Here is a 16,739-nt window from a genome sequence, read left to right as displayed (position 1 = left end):
TCTATTTGATTCCTCTCTCTTTTCTTTTTTATTAGTCTGTCTAGTAGTCTATTTTGTTAATCTTTTCAAAAAACCACCTTCTGATTTTATTGATTTTTTTGAAGGGTTTTTTGAGTCTCTGTCTCCTTCAGTTCTGCTCTAATCTTAGTTATTTCTTGTCTTCTGCTAGCTTTTGAATTTGCTTGAACTTGTTCCTCCAGTTCTTTTAATTGTGACAAGAGGGTGTCAATTTTATAACTTTCCTCACTTCTCTTGTGGGCATTTAGTGCTATGAATTTCCCTCTAGACACCGCTTTAAATATGTCCCAGAGATTCTGGTACATTGTGTCTTCATTCCCATTGGTTTCAAAGAACAACTTTATTTCTCCCTGCGTTTTGTTATTTATCCAGTGGTCATTAAGGAGCAGATTGTTCAGTTTCCATGTACTTGTGTGGTTTTGAGTGAGTTTCTTAATCCTGAGTTCTAATTTGATTGCACTGTGGTCTGAGAGACTGTTTGTTATGATTTCTGTTCTTTTGCATTTACTGAGAAGTGATTTACTTCTAATTATGTGGTCAATTTTAGAGTAAGTGCAATGTGGAACTGAAAAGAATGTATATTCTGTGGATTTGGGATGGAGATTTCTGTAGATGTCTGTTAGGTCCACTTGGTCCAGATCTGAGTTCAAGTCCTGGATATCCTTGTTAATTTTTCTCTCATTGATCTTTCTAATATAGACAGTGGAGTGTTAAAATCTCCCACTATTATTATATGGAGTCTAGGTCTCTTTGTAGGTTGTTAAGAACTTACTTTATGTACCTGGGTGCTCCTGTATTGGGTGCATATATATTTAGGATCATTAGCTCTTCTTGTTGCATTGATCCCTTTACCATTATGTAATGCTGTTCTTTGTCTCTTTTGATCTTTGTTGGTTTAAAGTCCATTTTATCAGAGACTAGGATTGTAACCCCTGCTTTTTGTTTGTTTGGTTTTGTTTTTTTTGTTTTTGTTTTATTATTGTTTTGGGGGTTTTTATTTTTTATTTTTCTTTTGCTCTCTATTTGCTTGGTAAATCTTCCTCCATCTCTTTATTTTGAGTCTATCTGTGTCTTTGCACATGGGATAGGTCTCCTGAATACAGCACACCAATGGATCTTGACTCTTATCCAATTTGCCAGACTGTGTCTTTTGATTGGGGCATTTAGCCCATATACATTTAAGGTTAATGTTGTTACGTGTGAATTTGATCCCATCATTTTGATACTAGCTGGTTGTTTTGCCCATTAGTTGATGCAGTTCCTTCATTGTGTTGATGGTCTTTACCATTTGGTACATTTTTTCAGTGACTGGTACTGGTTATTCCTTTCCATGTTTATTGCTTTTTTTTCTGGAGCTCTTGTAAGGCAGGCCTTGTGGTGACAAAATCTCTCAGCAATTGCTTGTTCGTAAAGGATTTTATTTCTCCTTCACTTATGAAGCTTAGTTTGGCTGGATATGAAATTCTGGGTTGAAAGTTCTTTTCTTTATGGATGTTGAGTATTGGCCCCCACTCTCTTCTGGCTCATAGGGTTTCTGCCAAGAGATCTGCTGTAAGTCTGATGGGCTTCCCTTTGTGGGTAACCTGACCTTTCTCTCTAGCTGCCCTTAGCATTTTTTTTTTTTTTTTTTTTGTCATTTCAACCCTGGTGAATCTGACAATTATGTGCCTTGGGGTTGCTCTTCTTGAGGAATATCTTTGTGGCATTTTCTGTATTTTCTGTATTTGAATGTTGACCTCCCTTGCTAGGTTGGGTAAGTTCTCTTGGATAATATCCTAAAGAGTGTTTTCCAGCTTGAATTCGTTCTCCCCGTCCCATTCAGGTACACTGATCAAAGGTAGATTTGGTCTTTTCACATAATCCCATATTTCTTGGAAGTTTTTATTCATTTCTTTTCATCTTTTTTTCTCTTATCTTGACTTCTCATCTTATTTCATTGAATTGATCTCCAATCTCTGATATCCTTTCTTCTGCTTGATCGATTTTGCTATTGAAACTTGTGTATGATTCACGAAATTCTCGTGCTGTGTTTTTCATCTCCATCAAGTCGTTTATGTTCTCCTCTAAGCTGGTTATTCTATTTAGCATTTCGTCTAACCTTTTTTATGGTTCTTAGTTTCTTTGCATTGGTTTAGAACATATTCCTTTAGCTCAGAGAAGTTTGTTATTACCCACCTTCTGAAGCCTGCTTCTGTCAGTTCATCAAACTCATTCTCCATCCAGTTTTGTTACCTTGCTGGTGAGGAGTTGTGATCCCTTGGATGAGGAGAGGCATTCTGGTTTTTGGTGATTTCATCTTTTTTTCACTGGTTTCTTTCCATCTTTGTGGATTTATCTACCTTTGGTATTTAAGTTGGTGACTTTTGGATGGGGTCTCTGAGTGGACTTCCTTTCTCTTGATGTTGAAGCCATTTCTTTCTGTTTTTTAGTTTTCCTTCTGACAGGCCTCTCTGCTGCAGGACTGCCTGAAGTCCACTCCAGACCCTGCTTGCCTGGGAATCACCCACAGGGGCTGCAAAACAGCATGGATTGCTTTCTGTTCCTTCCTCTGGTAGCTTTGTTTCAAAAGGGTACCCACCAGATGTCAGCCAGAGCTCTCCTGTACGAGGTGCCTCTTTGGATATGTGGGGGTCAGGGAGCCACTTGAGGAGGTAGTCTGTTTTTTATCAGAGCTCAAGTACAGTGCTGGGAGCTCTGTATCTCCCTTTGGAGCTACTGGACAGGGACGTTTAAGCCTGCTGCAGCAGAACTCACAACCGCCCCTTTTCCCAGGTGCTCTGTACTGGGAATGTGGGGCTTTATTTATAAATCCCTGACAGGCTGCTGACATTTTTCAGAGATGCCCTGCCCAGCAAGGAGGGAGTAGAGTCACAGTCTGCCTGCAGAGGTGTTGCTGTGCTGTCACGAGCTCCGCCCTGCTGCTGTGTAAACTTCCTGGGATTTTGTTTACACAGGCAAGGTTAGAACCGCCTCGGTAATGATGGACACCCCTCCGCCCACCAAGTTCAACCTTCCCAGATCGAGCTCAAACTGTTGTGCTGACTGCAAATCTCAAGCAAGTGAGTTTCAAATTGCTGGTCTTTGTGGGGGTGGGACCCACCAAGTCAGGTCACTTGGCTTCCTGTCTTCAGCCCCCTTTTTTAGGGGAATGGGCAGTTATATCTCACAGGCATTCCAGGCATGGGCTAAAACAGCAGCCCAGTTTTGTGCTGTAAACTCGAGGTGCCAGCTATAACAGCCACCCAGTTTTGTGCTGAAAACCTGCGGTGCTGGTATTGTTGGCACCAGCAGGAATCTCCTGGTCTGTAGATTTTAAAGCCTGTGGGAAAAGCACGGTATCTTAGCTGAAGTTCTGGAGTGCCTGGAATAGTCCCTGATGGCCTCCCTTTGGTGGGGGGAGGGTCTCTGGCCCCTTGCCCTTTTCAGGTGAGGCAGCGCCCCACCCTTCCTCAGTTTGCCCTCCTTGGGCTACACTCACTGTCCAACCTGTACCACTGAGATGAACCTTGTCCTTCAGTTGGAAATGTGGAGATCACTTGCCTTCCTCGTCACTCTCGCTGGGAACTGTGCTCTGGACCTGTTCCTTTTCAGCCATCTTGGTGGAAGTCCCCCAGTTTTCAAAATTTTATCCTCAAAAAAAAAAAGCAAATCCATCAGTTCGATTTGAAATTTTTCTTATCTATAAATATTATATCAGAATGTTAGCATACCTCAGAGAGATGGCACCCTGTTCAAATTGGCTACAAGGATTATTTGTTCAACTGGACAGCCATAGTGTGTTCACTCAGAATGAGGATATTTATCCATATTTCTGCCAATGCCAATTTGTAAAGAGGACATGATAAGATAGATTTGTGAGTTATTTGCAGTAAATGAGATGTGAACCATACAAGATAATAATTAACTGACTTTGGCCTGCAGATAAGATTCCATGGAACAGTAAGAATGTCCAGAGTTCCCTATGTTAGTAAAGGGCAAATCTTTGGAAACTCAAGACCTGACATGTGACATACAATTTCAAACTTGTACCATAACTGCTAATCTTATTCTCAATTTGTTTTAAATGTAATCACTTTATCTCTTTGATCAAGCCATGACAGAGGCAAGTCTTCCCTGGGACTTTGCAGTTAAGGGAGACAAAATTTGATCTTTTTGGTCGGGTGAGGGGGCTCACACCTGTAATCCCAGCACTTTGGGAGGCTGAGGCATGTGGATCACTTGAGGTCAGCAGTTCAAGACCAGCCTGGCCAACGTGGTGAAACCTTGTCTCTACTAAAAATACAAAAATTAGCCTGGCATGGTAGCATGTGCCTGTGGTCCCAACTACTTGGGAGGCTGAGGCACAAGAATTACTTGAACCTGTGATGCGGAGGTTGCAGTGAGCTAAGATTGTGCCACTGCACTCCAGTCTGGGCAACAGAGCAAGACTCTGTCTCAAAATATATATATATATATATTTACTTAGCTCACTTGTGATTAGGTTTCCTGTCATTTGAAATAATAATAATCGTAGTTAATACAAAAAGGAGGATAATTATTATTTTTTTCAATTTTTATTTTAGAATCAGTAAGAATATGTGCAGGTGTATTACAAAGGTTTATTGCATGATGCTGAGCTTTGGGATATGACGGAACTCATCACCAAGGTAGAGAGTATACTATCCAATAGGTAGTTATTCAGCCATCCCCATCCCCCTTCTCTCACAACCTAGTAGTCCCCAGTGTTTACTGTTCCCATCTTTAGGTCCTTGTGTACCCAATGTTTAGCTCTCACTTATAAATTATAAGTAATAACATTACTTAGTTTTCTGTTTCTGCATTGGTTTGTTTAGGATAATGGCCTCTCGTCGCATCCATGTTGCTGCAAAGGAAATTATTTCATTTTCTTAAGACTATGTAGTATTTCATGGTGTATATGTATTCTGATTTTCTTATACAATCCACCATTGATGAGGATCTGGGTTGACTCCATGTTTCTGCTGTTGTGGATAGAGCTGTGATGAGCATACAGGTACATGCATCCTTTAGGTAAAATGATTTATTTCCCTTTGGATATATACCCAGTAATGTGATTGCTGAGTGGAATGGTAGCATAAATCTTAGGTGTTTGAGAAATCTCCAATGTGCTCTCCACAATGGCTAAATTAATTTACATTTTCACCAAAAATGTATGTGTCCCCGTTTCTCAACAGCCTTGCCAACATATTATGTTTTTAGTTTTTCACACAAGAAAAGTTCTGACTGGTTTGAGATGGCATATCATTGTGGTTTGATTTGCATTTCTCTGATGATTAGTGATGACATATTTTCATATGTTTGTTTGCCAATTGTGTGTCTTCTTTTGAGAAATATCTGTTTAAGTCCTTTACCCAATTTTAAATGGGGTGATTTTTTGCTTATTGATCTGTTTAATTTCTTTATAGATTCTGCATATTAGACCTTTGCTGGGTACATAGTTTGGGAGTATTTTCCCCCTTTCTATAGGCTGTCTGTTTACTTCATTGATAGTTTCTTTTGCTATGCAGAAGCTCTTTATTTTTGTTGCAATTTATTTTGAGGACTTAACCATAAATTTGTTGCCAAGGCCAGTATCAAAAAGGTCATTTTCTAGGTTTTCTTCCAGGATTTTCATAAGTTGAAGTCTTACATTTAAGTCCTTAATCCTTCTCAAGCTAATTTTTATATGCAGTGGTAGGTAATGGTCCAGTTTCATTTTTCTGCATATGGATAGCCAGTTCTCACAGCACCATTTATTGAATAGGGAGTCATTTTCCTATTGCTTGTTTTTCTTAAGTTAGTTGAAGACTAGATGGTGGTAGGTTTGAGCCTTTACTTCTGGGTTCTGTTTTCTCTTCCCTTGGTGTATGAGTTTTTTGTTTTTTTGTTTTTGTTTTTGTGTGTTTTTTTTTTTTGTACTAGTACAATGCTGTTTTGATTACTGTGCCTTGTAGTACGGTTTGAAGTCAGAAAATGTGCTTCTTTTTTTTTTTTTTTTTTTTTTTGCTTAGGGTTGCTCTGGTTATCCAGATTCTGTATTTGGTTCCAAATTAATTTTTGAAGTTTTTTTTTTTCTAATTCTGTGAAAAATGATGTCGGTAGTTTAATAGGAGTAGCATTGAATCTGTCAGTTACTCATTTTAACAATATTAAATCTTCCAAACATGAGCATGGAATCTTTATTCATTTATGTCATACCTAATTTCTTTCTGCAGTGTTTTGTAATTCTTCTTGTAGTAATCTTTCTGTGCCTCCTTGGTTAGCTGTATTCATAGGTATTTTATTTTTTTTGTGGCTTTTGTAAATGGGATTGAATTGACATTCTTGAATTGACTTTCAGCTAGAATACTATTATTACATAGTAATGGTACTGATTTTTGTGCATTAATTTTGTATATTGAAACCCTCCTGAAGTCATTTTGTGGTTCTAGGAGCCTTTCGGCAGAATCTTTAGGGTTTTCTAGGTATATAATCATATCATCAGCAAAGAGAGAGAGTTAACGTCTTTTCCTATTTGGATGCCTCTTATTTCTTTCTCTTGTTTGATTGCTCTAGTGAGGACTTCCAGTACTATGTTGAATAGGAGTGGTGAGGGTAAGAATCTTGTTCCAGTTTTGTCTTGTTCTGGCTTTCAAGGGGTATGATTTCAGCTTTTGCCCATTTATTATAATATTGGCAGTGGGTTTGTCCTATATGGAAAACATAATTTTCAGGTATGTTTCTGTGATGCCTAGTTTATTAAGGGTTTTTATCATGGTAAAATTGGTAAAAAAAATGATGTCTGTTGATGTTAGTTGATGTCTGTTAGGTTCAATAGGTCACATATTGAGTAAAAGTCCTGTACTTCTTTGTAAGTTTTCTGCCTCGATGATTTGTCTAACACTGCCAGTGGGCTATTTAAATTCTTCACTATTATTGTGTGGTTGGCTGAGCCTTTCCATATGTCAAGAAGCATTTATTTTATGAATCTGGTTGCTTCAATCATGGGTACATGTGTGTTTAAGACAGTTAAGTCTTCTTGCTGAATTGAACCCTTTGTCATTATGTAATGCCATTCTTCATCTTTTATGGTTGTTGTTGGTTTAAAGTCTGTTTTATCTGATATAAGCATAGTGGCTCCTGATTTGTTTTTGTTTTCTGTTTGTAGGGTAGATCATTTTCTATCATTTTACTTTGAGCTTGTTTATGTTGTTACATGTGAGATGGGGCTCTTGATGACAGAAGAATGTTGGGTCTTGTCTATTTTTATCCAACTTGTTACTCTATGCCTCTTAAGTGGGGAGTGTAGAATATTTACATTCAAGATTAGTATTGATATTTGAGGTTTTGATCCTGTCACCATGTTGTTAGCTGGCTGTTTGTAGACTTGATTGTATAGTTACTTTATAGTCCGTGTGGGGTATGTGCTTGTTTTTGTTTGTTTGTTTGTTTTGTTTTGTTTTGCAGGCATTATCCTTTCATTTCCATGTTTAGCACTCCCTTAAAGAGCTCTTATAAGGCTGGTCTAGTAGTAGCAAATGTCTTCAGCATTTGCTTATCTGAAAAGAATTTCATTTCTCCTTTACTTGTTAAGCTTAGTTTGACAGGATATGAAATTACTGTTTGGAATTTATTTTTCTTAACAATGCTGAAAATAGACACCCAATCTTTTCTAGCTTGTAAGGTTTCTGGTGAGAGGTCTGCTGATGAGATTCCCTTTGTAGATGACTTGACCCTTCTTCCTAGCTGCCTTTAAGGTTTTTTTTTTCATGTTGACCTTGATAAATCAGATGATCACGTGCCTTTTAGATGGTCATCTATTATAATGTCTCACAGGAGTCCTCTGTGTTTCTTGAATTTGCATGTCAGCATCTCTAGTGATATTGGGGAAGTTTTCCTCAAATCTGTTTTACATATGTTTTCCAAATTTTTTACTCTCTCACTCCCCATCTTTCTCGTGATACCAGTGAGCTGTAGATTTGGTCTCTTTACATAGTCCAACATTTTTCAGATGTTTTTATTCATTTTTAAAATTCCTTTTTTTTTTTAAATTTTTGGCTGAGTTTATTTGAAGAACTGATCTTCAAGCTATGAGATTCTTTTCTTAGCTTTCTCTATTCTGCTGTTAATACTTCCAACTGTATTAGGATTTTTTTTGTGACTGTTACAATTATAGAAACTCAATTCTAAGTTTGGTTGTTTCTTAAAATGACTATTTTGTCTTTCAACTCTTGGATAATTTTACTGTATTCTTTGGATTAGCTTCCAACTTTCTAGTAAATCTTCATGAGGTTCCTTTGCCATCCAGATTTTGAATTCTGTGACTGTCATTTCAGTCATTTCAACCTGGTTAGGAACCATTGCTGGTGAGGTAGTGTGCTCATCTGGAGGTGAGGGGACACTCTGGCTTTTTGAATTGCCAGAGTTCTTGTGCTAATTATTTCTTATCTGAGACGGTTAGTGTTCCTTTGTCTTTGGTAATTGCTGTCATTGGATGGGGCTTTTGTTTTCACATAGTTTATTTCCCCTGATAATTTAACTGTGAGGTAAGTTGAGTATAAGTTGCAGCAGTATGCTGCCACAGGTGCTCGTCTCCCAAGGCAGTTGGCTCTGGGTGCCCACCTCCCAAGCCTTAGTTGGCTCTGGATGGTTTCAAGGGTCGAGGGCTCTGTACATGGTGTTTATTTGTGGCTAGATTCCTGTCCTGTGTTTCATCCAAGATGTATCATGGCAGAATATATTTGGTGTAATTTGGGCTGCCATCAGTTGGTGGCACTTAAGTTTAATGGCTGGAATATAGGCTCTTAGCCACACAGCTCTTTTGTATTTCAGCATATTCACAGCAGTGCTCTATGGTGGGGGTGGAGATACATGATCTTCTCACCAGCTCCATTCCCACGCCTTAAGGGAGCACCCTTCTATCACTGGCACTATGTCCACAGTTCCTTTGTTAGGTATTGGCCTTGGGGCTCTCTCAAGAAGAGCTCATGACTGGCAGATACGTAATATCCTTCCCAGACCAGCTCTGCAAAGGGAGGTATACCCCACTCCCATGCCAGGCCACGAATTCATGTATCTCATCCCTCTCAGCATTCTGAGAGTGAGGGCTCTTCCTCACCTCAAGCACTGGTCACAGATCTCAGTTGGCACTTGATGCTGCATATTGCAACCTTGGCGCATTTGGACCAGACACGTAGTTCTGTACTCTGACTCCTCAGGGTTGGGCACCAGTAGTAGTGGGGGATCTGAAGTGCTCCCAAGCCTTTGGGAAAGCAGTCAGATGTGTGGTTGCTAGCCAAACACCCAGGCTAAGCTGTGCACATGCTCCTGCAGGAGTGGCCAAGCAGAGAACTTGGGAGGGACTGGTGGACTAGAGGGTCTGCAGAACAGACATACTCCAGTCCTGCAGTGAAGTAGACCCTGCTTTCTCTTGGCCTAGTGGTCAACTGGGGTTAGATCTACTCAGAGAAAGATAGGGAGCCTTGGGAGATGGGCACCTGTGGCAGCATACTGCTGCAGCTTCCCGGAATGGAGAAGCCCCTGGGCTCCATGCAGGCTGGAGCTCTGCCTATGCTTTCTCTCCAGGAATATCCTCCTTCCAGTTCAAATGTCCATGAGGGTCATGGCATCTCTTGTAGCAAAACTCCCAGGTGTCCACAGCAAGTGTGAGCTGCCCCACAATCCTTTCACCTACCCCTTCCTAAGGAGCCATCCAGGACCAGGAAATATTTCTGCTGTTTGGCAACCCTGCATAGGGTTCCCTGCTTTCTTCCTCTTCAGCCTCTGTGTCTTTGTCTCCTCTCTCTCAAATTTTGGTGTTTTATCTGAAGATCTACTCAAAGTATTTTGGCTTACTTGATATTTTCGTCTCTGTCAGTGGAAGTGGTGCCTTCTGTATAGGTCTTGTTGACCACCTTCATGTCTCTCACTTTAAATCAAAAGCTAGAAATGATTAAGCTTAGCAAGGAGGGCATATGAAAAGCCAAGATAGAGTGAAAGCTAGGCATGCTGTGCCAAACAGTTAACCAACTTGTTCATGGACAGAAAAAGTTATGGAAGGAAATTATAAGTGATACTCCAATGAACACATGAGTTGTAAGAAAGCAAAACCGCCTTATTGGTGATCTGGAAAAATCTCAGTGGTCTGAATAGAAGATCAAATGAGTCACAACATTCTCTCCAGTCAAAGCCTAACACAGAGCAGGGCCTTAACTTTCCCATATTTTATGAAAACAGAGAGAGTTGAGAAAGCAGCAGAAGAAAAGTTGAAAGCTAGCACAATTTGATGGATGAGATTTAAGAAAAGAGGCCATCTCCGTAACTTAAAAATGCAAGGTGAAGTAACAAACCAACATTTATTTACCATTCCAAAAATCCTAGAGCCCTTAAAAATATGATAAATCTACTGTACTTGTACTTTATAAGTGAAACAATAAGGCCTGGATGACAGTACTTCTGATTACCACATGGTTTATGATTACATTCAGCCTACTATTGAGGCTTCTGCTTAGAGAAAAATATTTGTTTGAATATATTATTGCTCATTGACAATGTACTTGGTCACACAAGAGCTTTAATGAAGGTGTACAAAGAGGTGAATGTCGCTTTATGCCTGCTAACACAATACCTATTCTACAGCCTATGTATCAAGGAGTTATTTTGAATTCCAAGTTTTATTAAGAAATAATTTTTCTGAAGCGGTGGTTGCCATTATCAATATGAATTTCTCTGATGGATCTGGGCAAAGAAATAGAAACTCTTTAGCAATGGAATCCATTAAGGCCTGTTTTTTTTTTTTTTTTTTTTTTTTTTGAGACAGATTCCCACTCTGTCTCCCAGGCTAGAGTGCAGTGTCACAATCTTGGCTCACTTCATCCTCCCCCTCCTGGGTTCAAGCAATTCTCCTGCCTCAGCTTCCTGAATATCTGGGATTACAGGCATGTGCCACCACACCCAGCTAATTTTTGTATTTTTAGTAGAGACAAGGTTTTGCCATGTTGGCCAGGCTGGTCTTGAACCCCTGACCTCAGGTGAGCCACCCGCCTTGGCTTCCCAAACTGCTAGGATTACAGGTGTGAGCCAGCACGCCCGGCCCATTAAGGACATTCTTGATTCAAGGGAGGAGATTAAAATATCTGCATTAACAGGAGTTCAAAAAATACTGATTTCAAACCTCATAAATGATTTTGAGGAGTTCAAGACTTCAGTGGAAGAAGTAACTGAAGTGTAGTAGCAATAGCAAGATAACTAGAATTAGAAGTGGAGCCTGAAGATGTGACCGAATTACTGCCATCTCATGATAAAACTTTGATGAATGAGAAATTGTTTCTTATGGATGAGCATATAAAGTGGTTTCTTAATTTGGAATTTACTTCTGGTGAAGATTCTGCAGACTTTGTTGAAATGACAATAAATTATTTAGAATATTGCATAAAATTGATTGATAAAGCAAGGGCAGGTTTTAAGAGGACTCAAATTTTGAAAGAAGTTCTGCTGTGGGTAAAATGCTATCAAATGGCATCACTTTCTATAGAGATACATTTCATGAAAGAAAGAGTTGATGTGGCAAATTTTATTGGTGTCTTATTTTGAGAAATTGCCACAGACATTAATTTTCAATAGCCACCATGCTGATCAGTCGCAGCCATCAACATCAGTGCAAGACTCCACCAGCAAAAAGACTGAGACTCAACCAAAGGCTTAGATAATCATTAGCAAAAAGTATTTTTAAATTACAGTGTATACATTGCTTTTTAAACATAATGATATTGCACTCTTAATATGCTATGGTGTAATGTAAACATAACGTTTGTATGCACTGGGAAACCTAGTGTAATTCACTTTATCGTGATATTCCCTTTATTGCAGTGGTCTGAAACTGAGCCCATTATATCTCTAATGTACTAAACAAAATGGCAGTTTTGCGGATTACCTCTACCTCTAATCTGATATTTAAAAGCTTAGTATTGATGAAATGGAACTCCGATGGATCAAGGGGCTTATTTCTAAGGCCTTTCAATTTTAGAGGAGTATACTGATGATTTAAAAATTAACATCAAGGCATATTGCAATGGTCAAGTTTAGCCATGATAAGAATGTTTTCCTTAAAAAATAAGTAAAATGGTGCACATAAATAAATTCAAGATTTATTAAAGTAACACTACTTGGCTAGAGGGTTAAGACAGAACCTCAATGATATTCTATATCTTAATTGTTGTGTTGAAATTTAGAGTTTTTAAGATTATGCACTGCACGAGTTATTGACTTACATGCATCTGTAATCTCCATGTAACTATGTTAGTTTCATTGTGGAAAGAGATAATGGATGCATTCTGCTAAAACCAGAAGGAAGCTGTCTACGTGTTGCAAGAAAAGGGCGACAGGGGAGAGAAATTGTTACATAGTAAACATTGAATGTTTGTTCAAATCCATGGCTATTCTGTAAAGGTTAAGTCATTGATATCTCAGGCTTTTAAGACAGTTTTCAGAGGTTGTAAACATTTATGGAGTCAACATTCAAGCCATTTTTTTATTGTTATGGAACAAAATCTGAATAACATTTTAAGGTAGAGAATCAAAGGATTTTGAAAATTTGGATAGCACTTTTATGCTTAGATATTTTCTCATATACTTTTTCTGACTTAATGTTCTAGTGCACTTATTCAGCTTAGAGACAGAAGACCATTTTAAAATTAGTAGACAATAAAACACTTTATTCAGATTTTCTTCATTTTTACAGATTTACCATTTTGTAGTTCTATTAGTTTTGAAGGGGAATGTTGAATTCCCCAACTACTTTCTTTTCAACGTTATCACTTGTGCTGCATGTATCCTGAGGCTCTGGTTTTGGTGTGTACAAATATAGGATCATTATTTCTTTTTGTTGAGTTGACTATTTTATCATTAGGTAATATCTCACTTTGTCTCTGCCAACTTTCTTTTTCTGATGTCTACATTGTTGGATATCAGTACAGAAATTTCTGAATTTTTTATCTTTGTGTTGTATATATTTGCATCATTTGACTTTAAACCTATTTATGTGAAGTGAGTTTCCTGCACACAGCATATAGTTGAATTACGTATTTTTTAAATCTACCATATTAACCTCTGTTTTTTAATTGGTGTTTAGACATTTTACTAGTAACATAATTATTGATGTTAGAATTCACATCTAACTTTATATTATTTGTTTATTGTTTATTTCTTCTCTTTCTAAATTAGTCTGTTTCTGTTTTCATACTTTTCTTTGGATTATTTGGTTACTGAGAGAGGTTCTCTTTATTTATTTATCTTTTTGTATGGTTTTCTTAGTGGATGCTGTGAGCATTACAATATACATATACAACATATCACAATTGACCGGTATCAGCATCTTACCACTGCAGGTGAAATGTGAAAATCTTATTTCCATTTAGATCTTTATACTTTTCTCACTTTAAAATATCAGTGTTCGAATATCAATTGGTGTTACAATTATTCTTTTTTTTCAAAGTCCATTTGATATATTTATGTTATATAGGGGATGTAAATTTGCCAGAGAGAAAATTATTTGCTTATAATCAGTTATTCTCAGTGTCCTACTGCTAGTGTCCTCATCCTCTATTATCTCTTTTAGGGGTTTTATTATTATTATTATACTTTAAGTTCTGGGGTTCATGTGCAGATCTTGCAGGATTGTTACATAGGTATACGCATGCCATGGTGGTTTGCTGCCTCCATCCCACCATCACCTACATTAGGTATTTCTCCTAATGTTATCCCTCCTCAATCTCCCCACACCCTGCTATCTCTCCCCTAGCCCTCCACACACTAGACCCCAGTGTGTGATGTTCCCCTTGCTGTGTCCGTGTGTTCTCATGGTTCAATACTTGCTTATGAGTGAGAACATACGGTGTTTGGTTTTCTGTTCTTATGTCAGTTTGCTGAGAATGATGGTTTCCAACTTCAATCATGTCCCAGCAAAGGACATGAAGTCATCCTTTTTATGGTTGCATAGTATTCCATGGTGTATATGAGCTGCATTTTCTTTATCCAGTCTATCTTTGATGGGCATTTGGGTTGGTTTCAAGTCTTTCCTATTGTAAACAGTGCCGCAATGATCATACATGTGCATGTGTCTTTATAATAGAATGATTTATAATCCTTTGGTTATATACCCAGTAATGGGATTGCTGAGTCAAATTGTATTTCTATTTCTAGATCCTTGAGGAATCACCACACTGTCTTTCACAATGGTTTAATTAATTTCCACTCCCACCAGTAGTGTAACAGCTTTCCTATTTCTCCACATCCTCTCCAACATCTGTTGTCTCTAGATTTTTAATGATTGCCATTCTAACTGGCGTGAGATGGTATCTCAATGTGGTTTTGATTTGCATTTCTCTAATGACCAGTGATGATGAACTTTTTTTCATATGTTGGTAATTATTCTTTCAATTATCAAATATTTATAGAATTCATTAGAACTATCTTTGTACCCATATCACTTCTCTGTTTTCTTCTTTTTTTGATAACTTCAAACTTATTTTTAATCATTTATTTTTACTTGAAAAAAGTACTTTATTTACTTGAAAAACATACGTATTTATTAGGGTAGGTTTGCTAGCACCAGGTTCTTTCTGTTATTTTTTTTTTATTTTTAGAATATACTTATTTCCTTTTCATTTCTGTAAGTATACTTTCACTTGATATGGAATTGGTATTTTTTAGTTCTTTTCTCTCAGTACTTGAAAACTGTTTTGCCACTTTCTTCTGTCCTCCACAGTTTCTTATTGTCCTGCTGTTACTCAAATTGGTGTCATCCATAGCAGTATTTTACTTCTCTCTAGTTCCATTTTAAATAACATGCTATTTCCCTTTAATCAATTGTTGCAAATTAAAACCACAATGAGATACCATCTCATGCCTGTTAGAATGGTGATTATTAAAAAGTCAGGAAACAACAGATGCTGGCAAGGCTGTGGAAAAATAAAAAATGCCTTTACACGATTAGAGGCAGTGTAAATTAGTTCAACCAGTTTGAAAGACAGTGTGGCAATTCATCAAAGATCTAGAACCAGAAATACCACTTGACCCAGCAATCCCGTTACTGGATATATACCCAAAGGATTATAAATTATTATTATTATTATTATTTTTTGGAGAAAGAGTTTTGCTCTTGTTAACCAGGCTGGAGTGCAATGGCACGATCTCGGCTCACCTCAACCTCCACCTCCTGGGTTCAGGCAATTCTCCTGCCTCAGCCTCCTGAGTAGCTGGGATTACAGGCATACACCACCATGCCCAGCTAATTTTTTGTATTTTTAGTAGAGACGGGGTTTCACCATGTTGACCAGGATGGTCTCAATCTCTTGACCTTGTGATCCACCCGCCTTGGCCTCCCAAAGTGCTGGGATTACAGGTGTAAGCCACCGCGCCCGGCCCCAGATTATAAATTATTCTACTATAATCACACATACACACGTATGTCTGTTGAAGCACTATTTACAATAGCAAAGACTTGGGACCAACCCAAATGCCTATCAAAAATTTTTTTATCACTTATACATATTTTAAAATGACTCTAATTATTTTGAAGACTTTTTTTGCTTTACTTTTTAGTTTAATTACAGTGTGTTTTGTGAGGGTTTCTTTCAGGTTACTTTTGTTTGTTTAGGGTTCTCTCACTTTCTTGTATCTGTAAGTTTGTGTCTTCCCTAAGTTATGGAGTTTTCAGCCATTATTTCTTTTAATAATTTTTTCAACCCCAATTTTTTTTCTCTCTTTTTGGGGCACTGATGGTTTAAATGTTGTGTCTTTGTTATTTCCCCACAGGTCCTCGAGTTTTTCTTTTTATTATATTTGTTTCTGGGTTTGTTTTTTGTTTTTAGACAGAGTTTCATTCTTGTCACCCAGCTGAAATGCAGTGGTGCAATCTCAGTTCGCTGCAACCTCTGTCTCCTGGGTTCAAGCAATTCTGGGCAACAGAGTAAGACCTTGTCTCAAAAAAAAAAATTGACCTATTTTGTTGATCTGTCTTCAGGATCACTGATTCTATATTTTATCATTCTCCCTCATCTATTATATCTGTCCAATAAAGTTTATTTTTATTTTCTTACTGTATTTTTTAGTTCCATAGTTTACATTTGGTTCTTAACATCTGTTTATTTGCTGAAGTATTTTAATTTTTTGTTCTTTCAAAATAACATAATTGCTTTTTAAAATATTTTTATAAAGGCTGATTTAAACTTCTTGCCAATTAATTCTAGCATCCAATTTCTCTCAGTGTTGGAGTGTGTTGATTGTTTTTTCTCATTCAAGTTGTTATTTTTCTGCTATTTGCTGTGATGGATAATTTTCAATTTTATTATAGACATTTGGGATATTATGATAGGAAACATATGGTCACATTTAGATTTTTAATTTTATAGTATTCTGTTTAGGTGTAGCATACAGGTTCTGGCATACTTTTATAAACTCGTTTGCTAGTACCTGTGTGGGTAGAAAGAGTTTCCTCAGGTCAGGCTGTCAGGTATCTCTAGGTGGAGAAAAAGAGTCTCTGGTCTTGGAGGATGAAGAGATTTCCTAGACTAGGCAACTTATAGGCCCAGTATTCCCTTTTCCAAATCAGCCTTGTTGCCAACTTTCTCTTCATGCGAGAAGGGAATCTCAGGCCTGTGACAACAAGAGGTTTTTCAATCCAAGTCACTTGTTGAGGTAGGGTATGCTTTCCTGATACCACCTGTCTACCTGCTGCATATCAGTGA

At 37.8% G+C, this 16,739-nt stretch overlaps 1 protein-coding gene across 6 annotated transcripts in view; it reads left to right on the top strand.

Moving 5' to 3' along the window:
• The window catches only part of LOC105723014 (uncharacterized), a 164,216-nt gene that overhangs the window by 64,015 nt on the left and 83,462 nt on the right, over nucleotides 1-16,739 (top strand). For 4 of the 6 annotated variants that reach the window (XR_010339186.1, XM_012460887.3, XM_064367717.1 and 1 more), the window contains exon 2: nucleotides 2,973-3,077. The exons of the other annotated variants lie outside the window; for them this stretch is intronic. Coding sequence is in view for 3 of the 4 variants with exons in the window: in XM_012460887.3 (XP_012316310.2) it covers nucleotides 2,973-3,077 (105 nt within the window). In the remaining variant the exon portion in view is untranslated. The remainder of the gene's footprint in view (nucleotides 1-2,972; nucleotides 3,078-16,739) is intronic. 6 annotated transcript variants of the gene reach the window in all.

The sequence above is a fragment of the Aotus nancymaae genome, unplaced genomic scaffold (genome assembly GCF_030222135.1).
Source record: "Aotus nancymaae isolate 86718 unplaced genomic scaffold, 86718_ANA_hifiasm-v0.15.2.pri h1tg000073l, whole genome shotgun sequence".
Classification (NCBI taxonomy): domain Eukaryota; kingdom Metazoa; phylum Chordata; class Mammalia; order Primates; family Aotidae; genus Aotus; species Aotus nancymaae.
The sequence above is the reverse complement of the archived record's forward strand: the minus strand, read 5'-3'. Positions and strand labels throughout refer to the sequence as shown.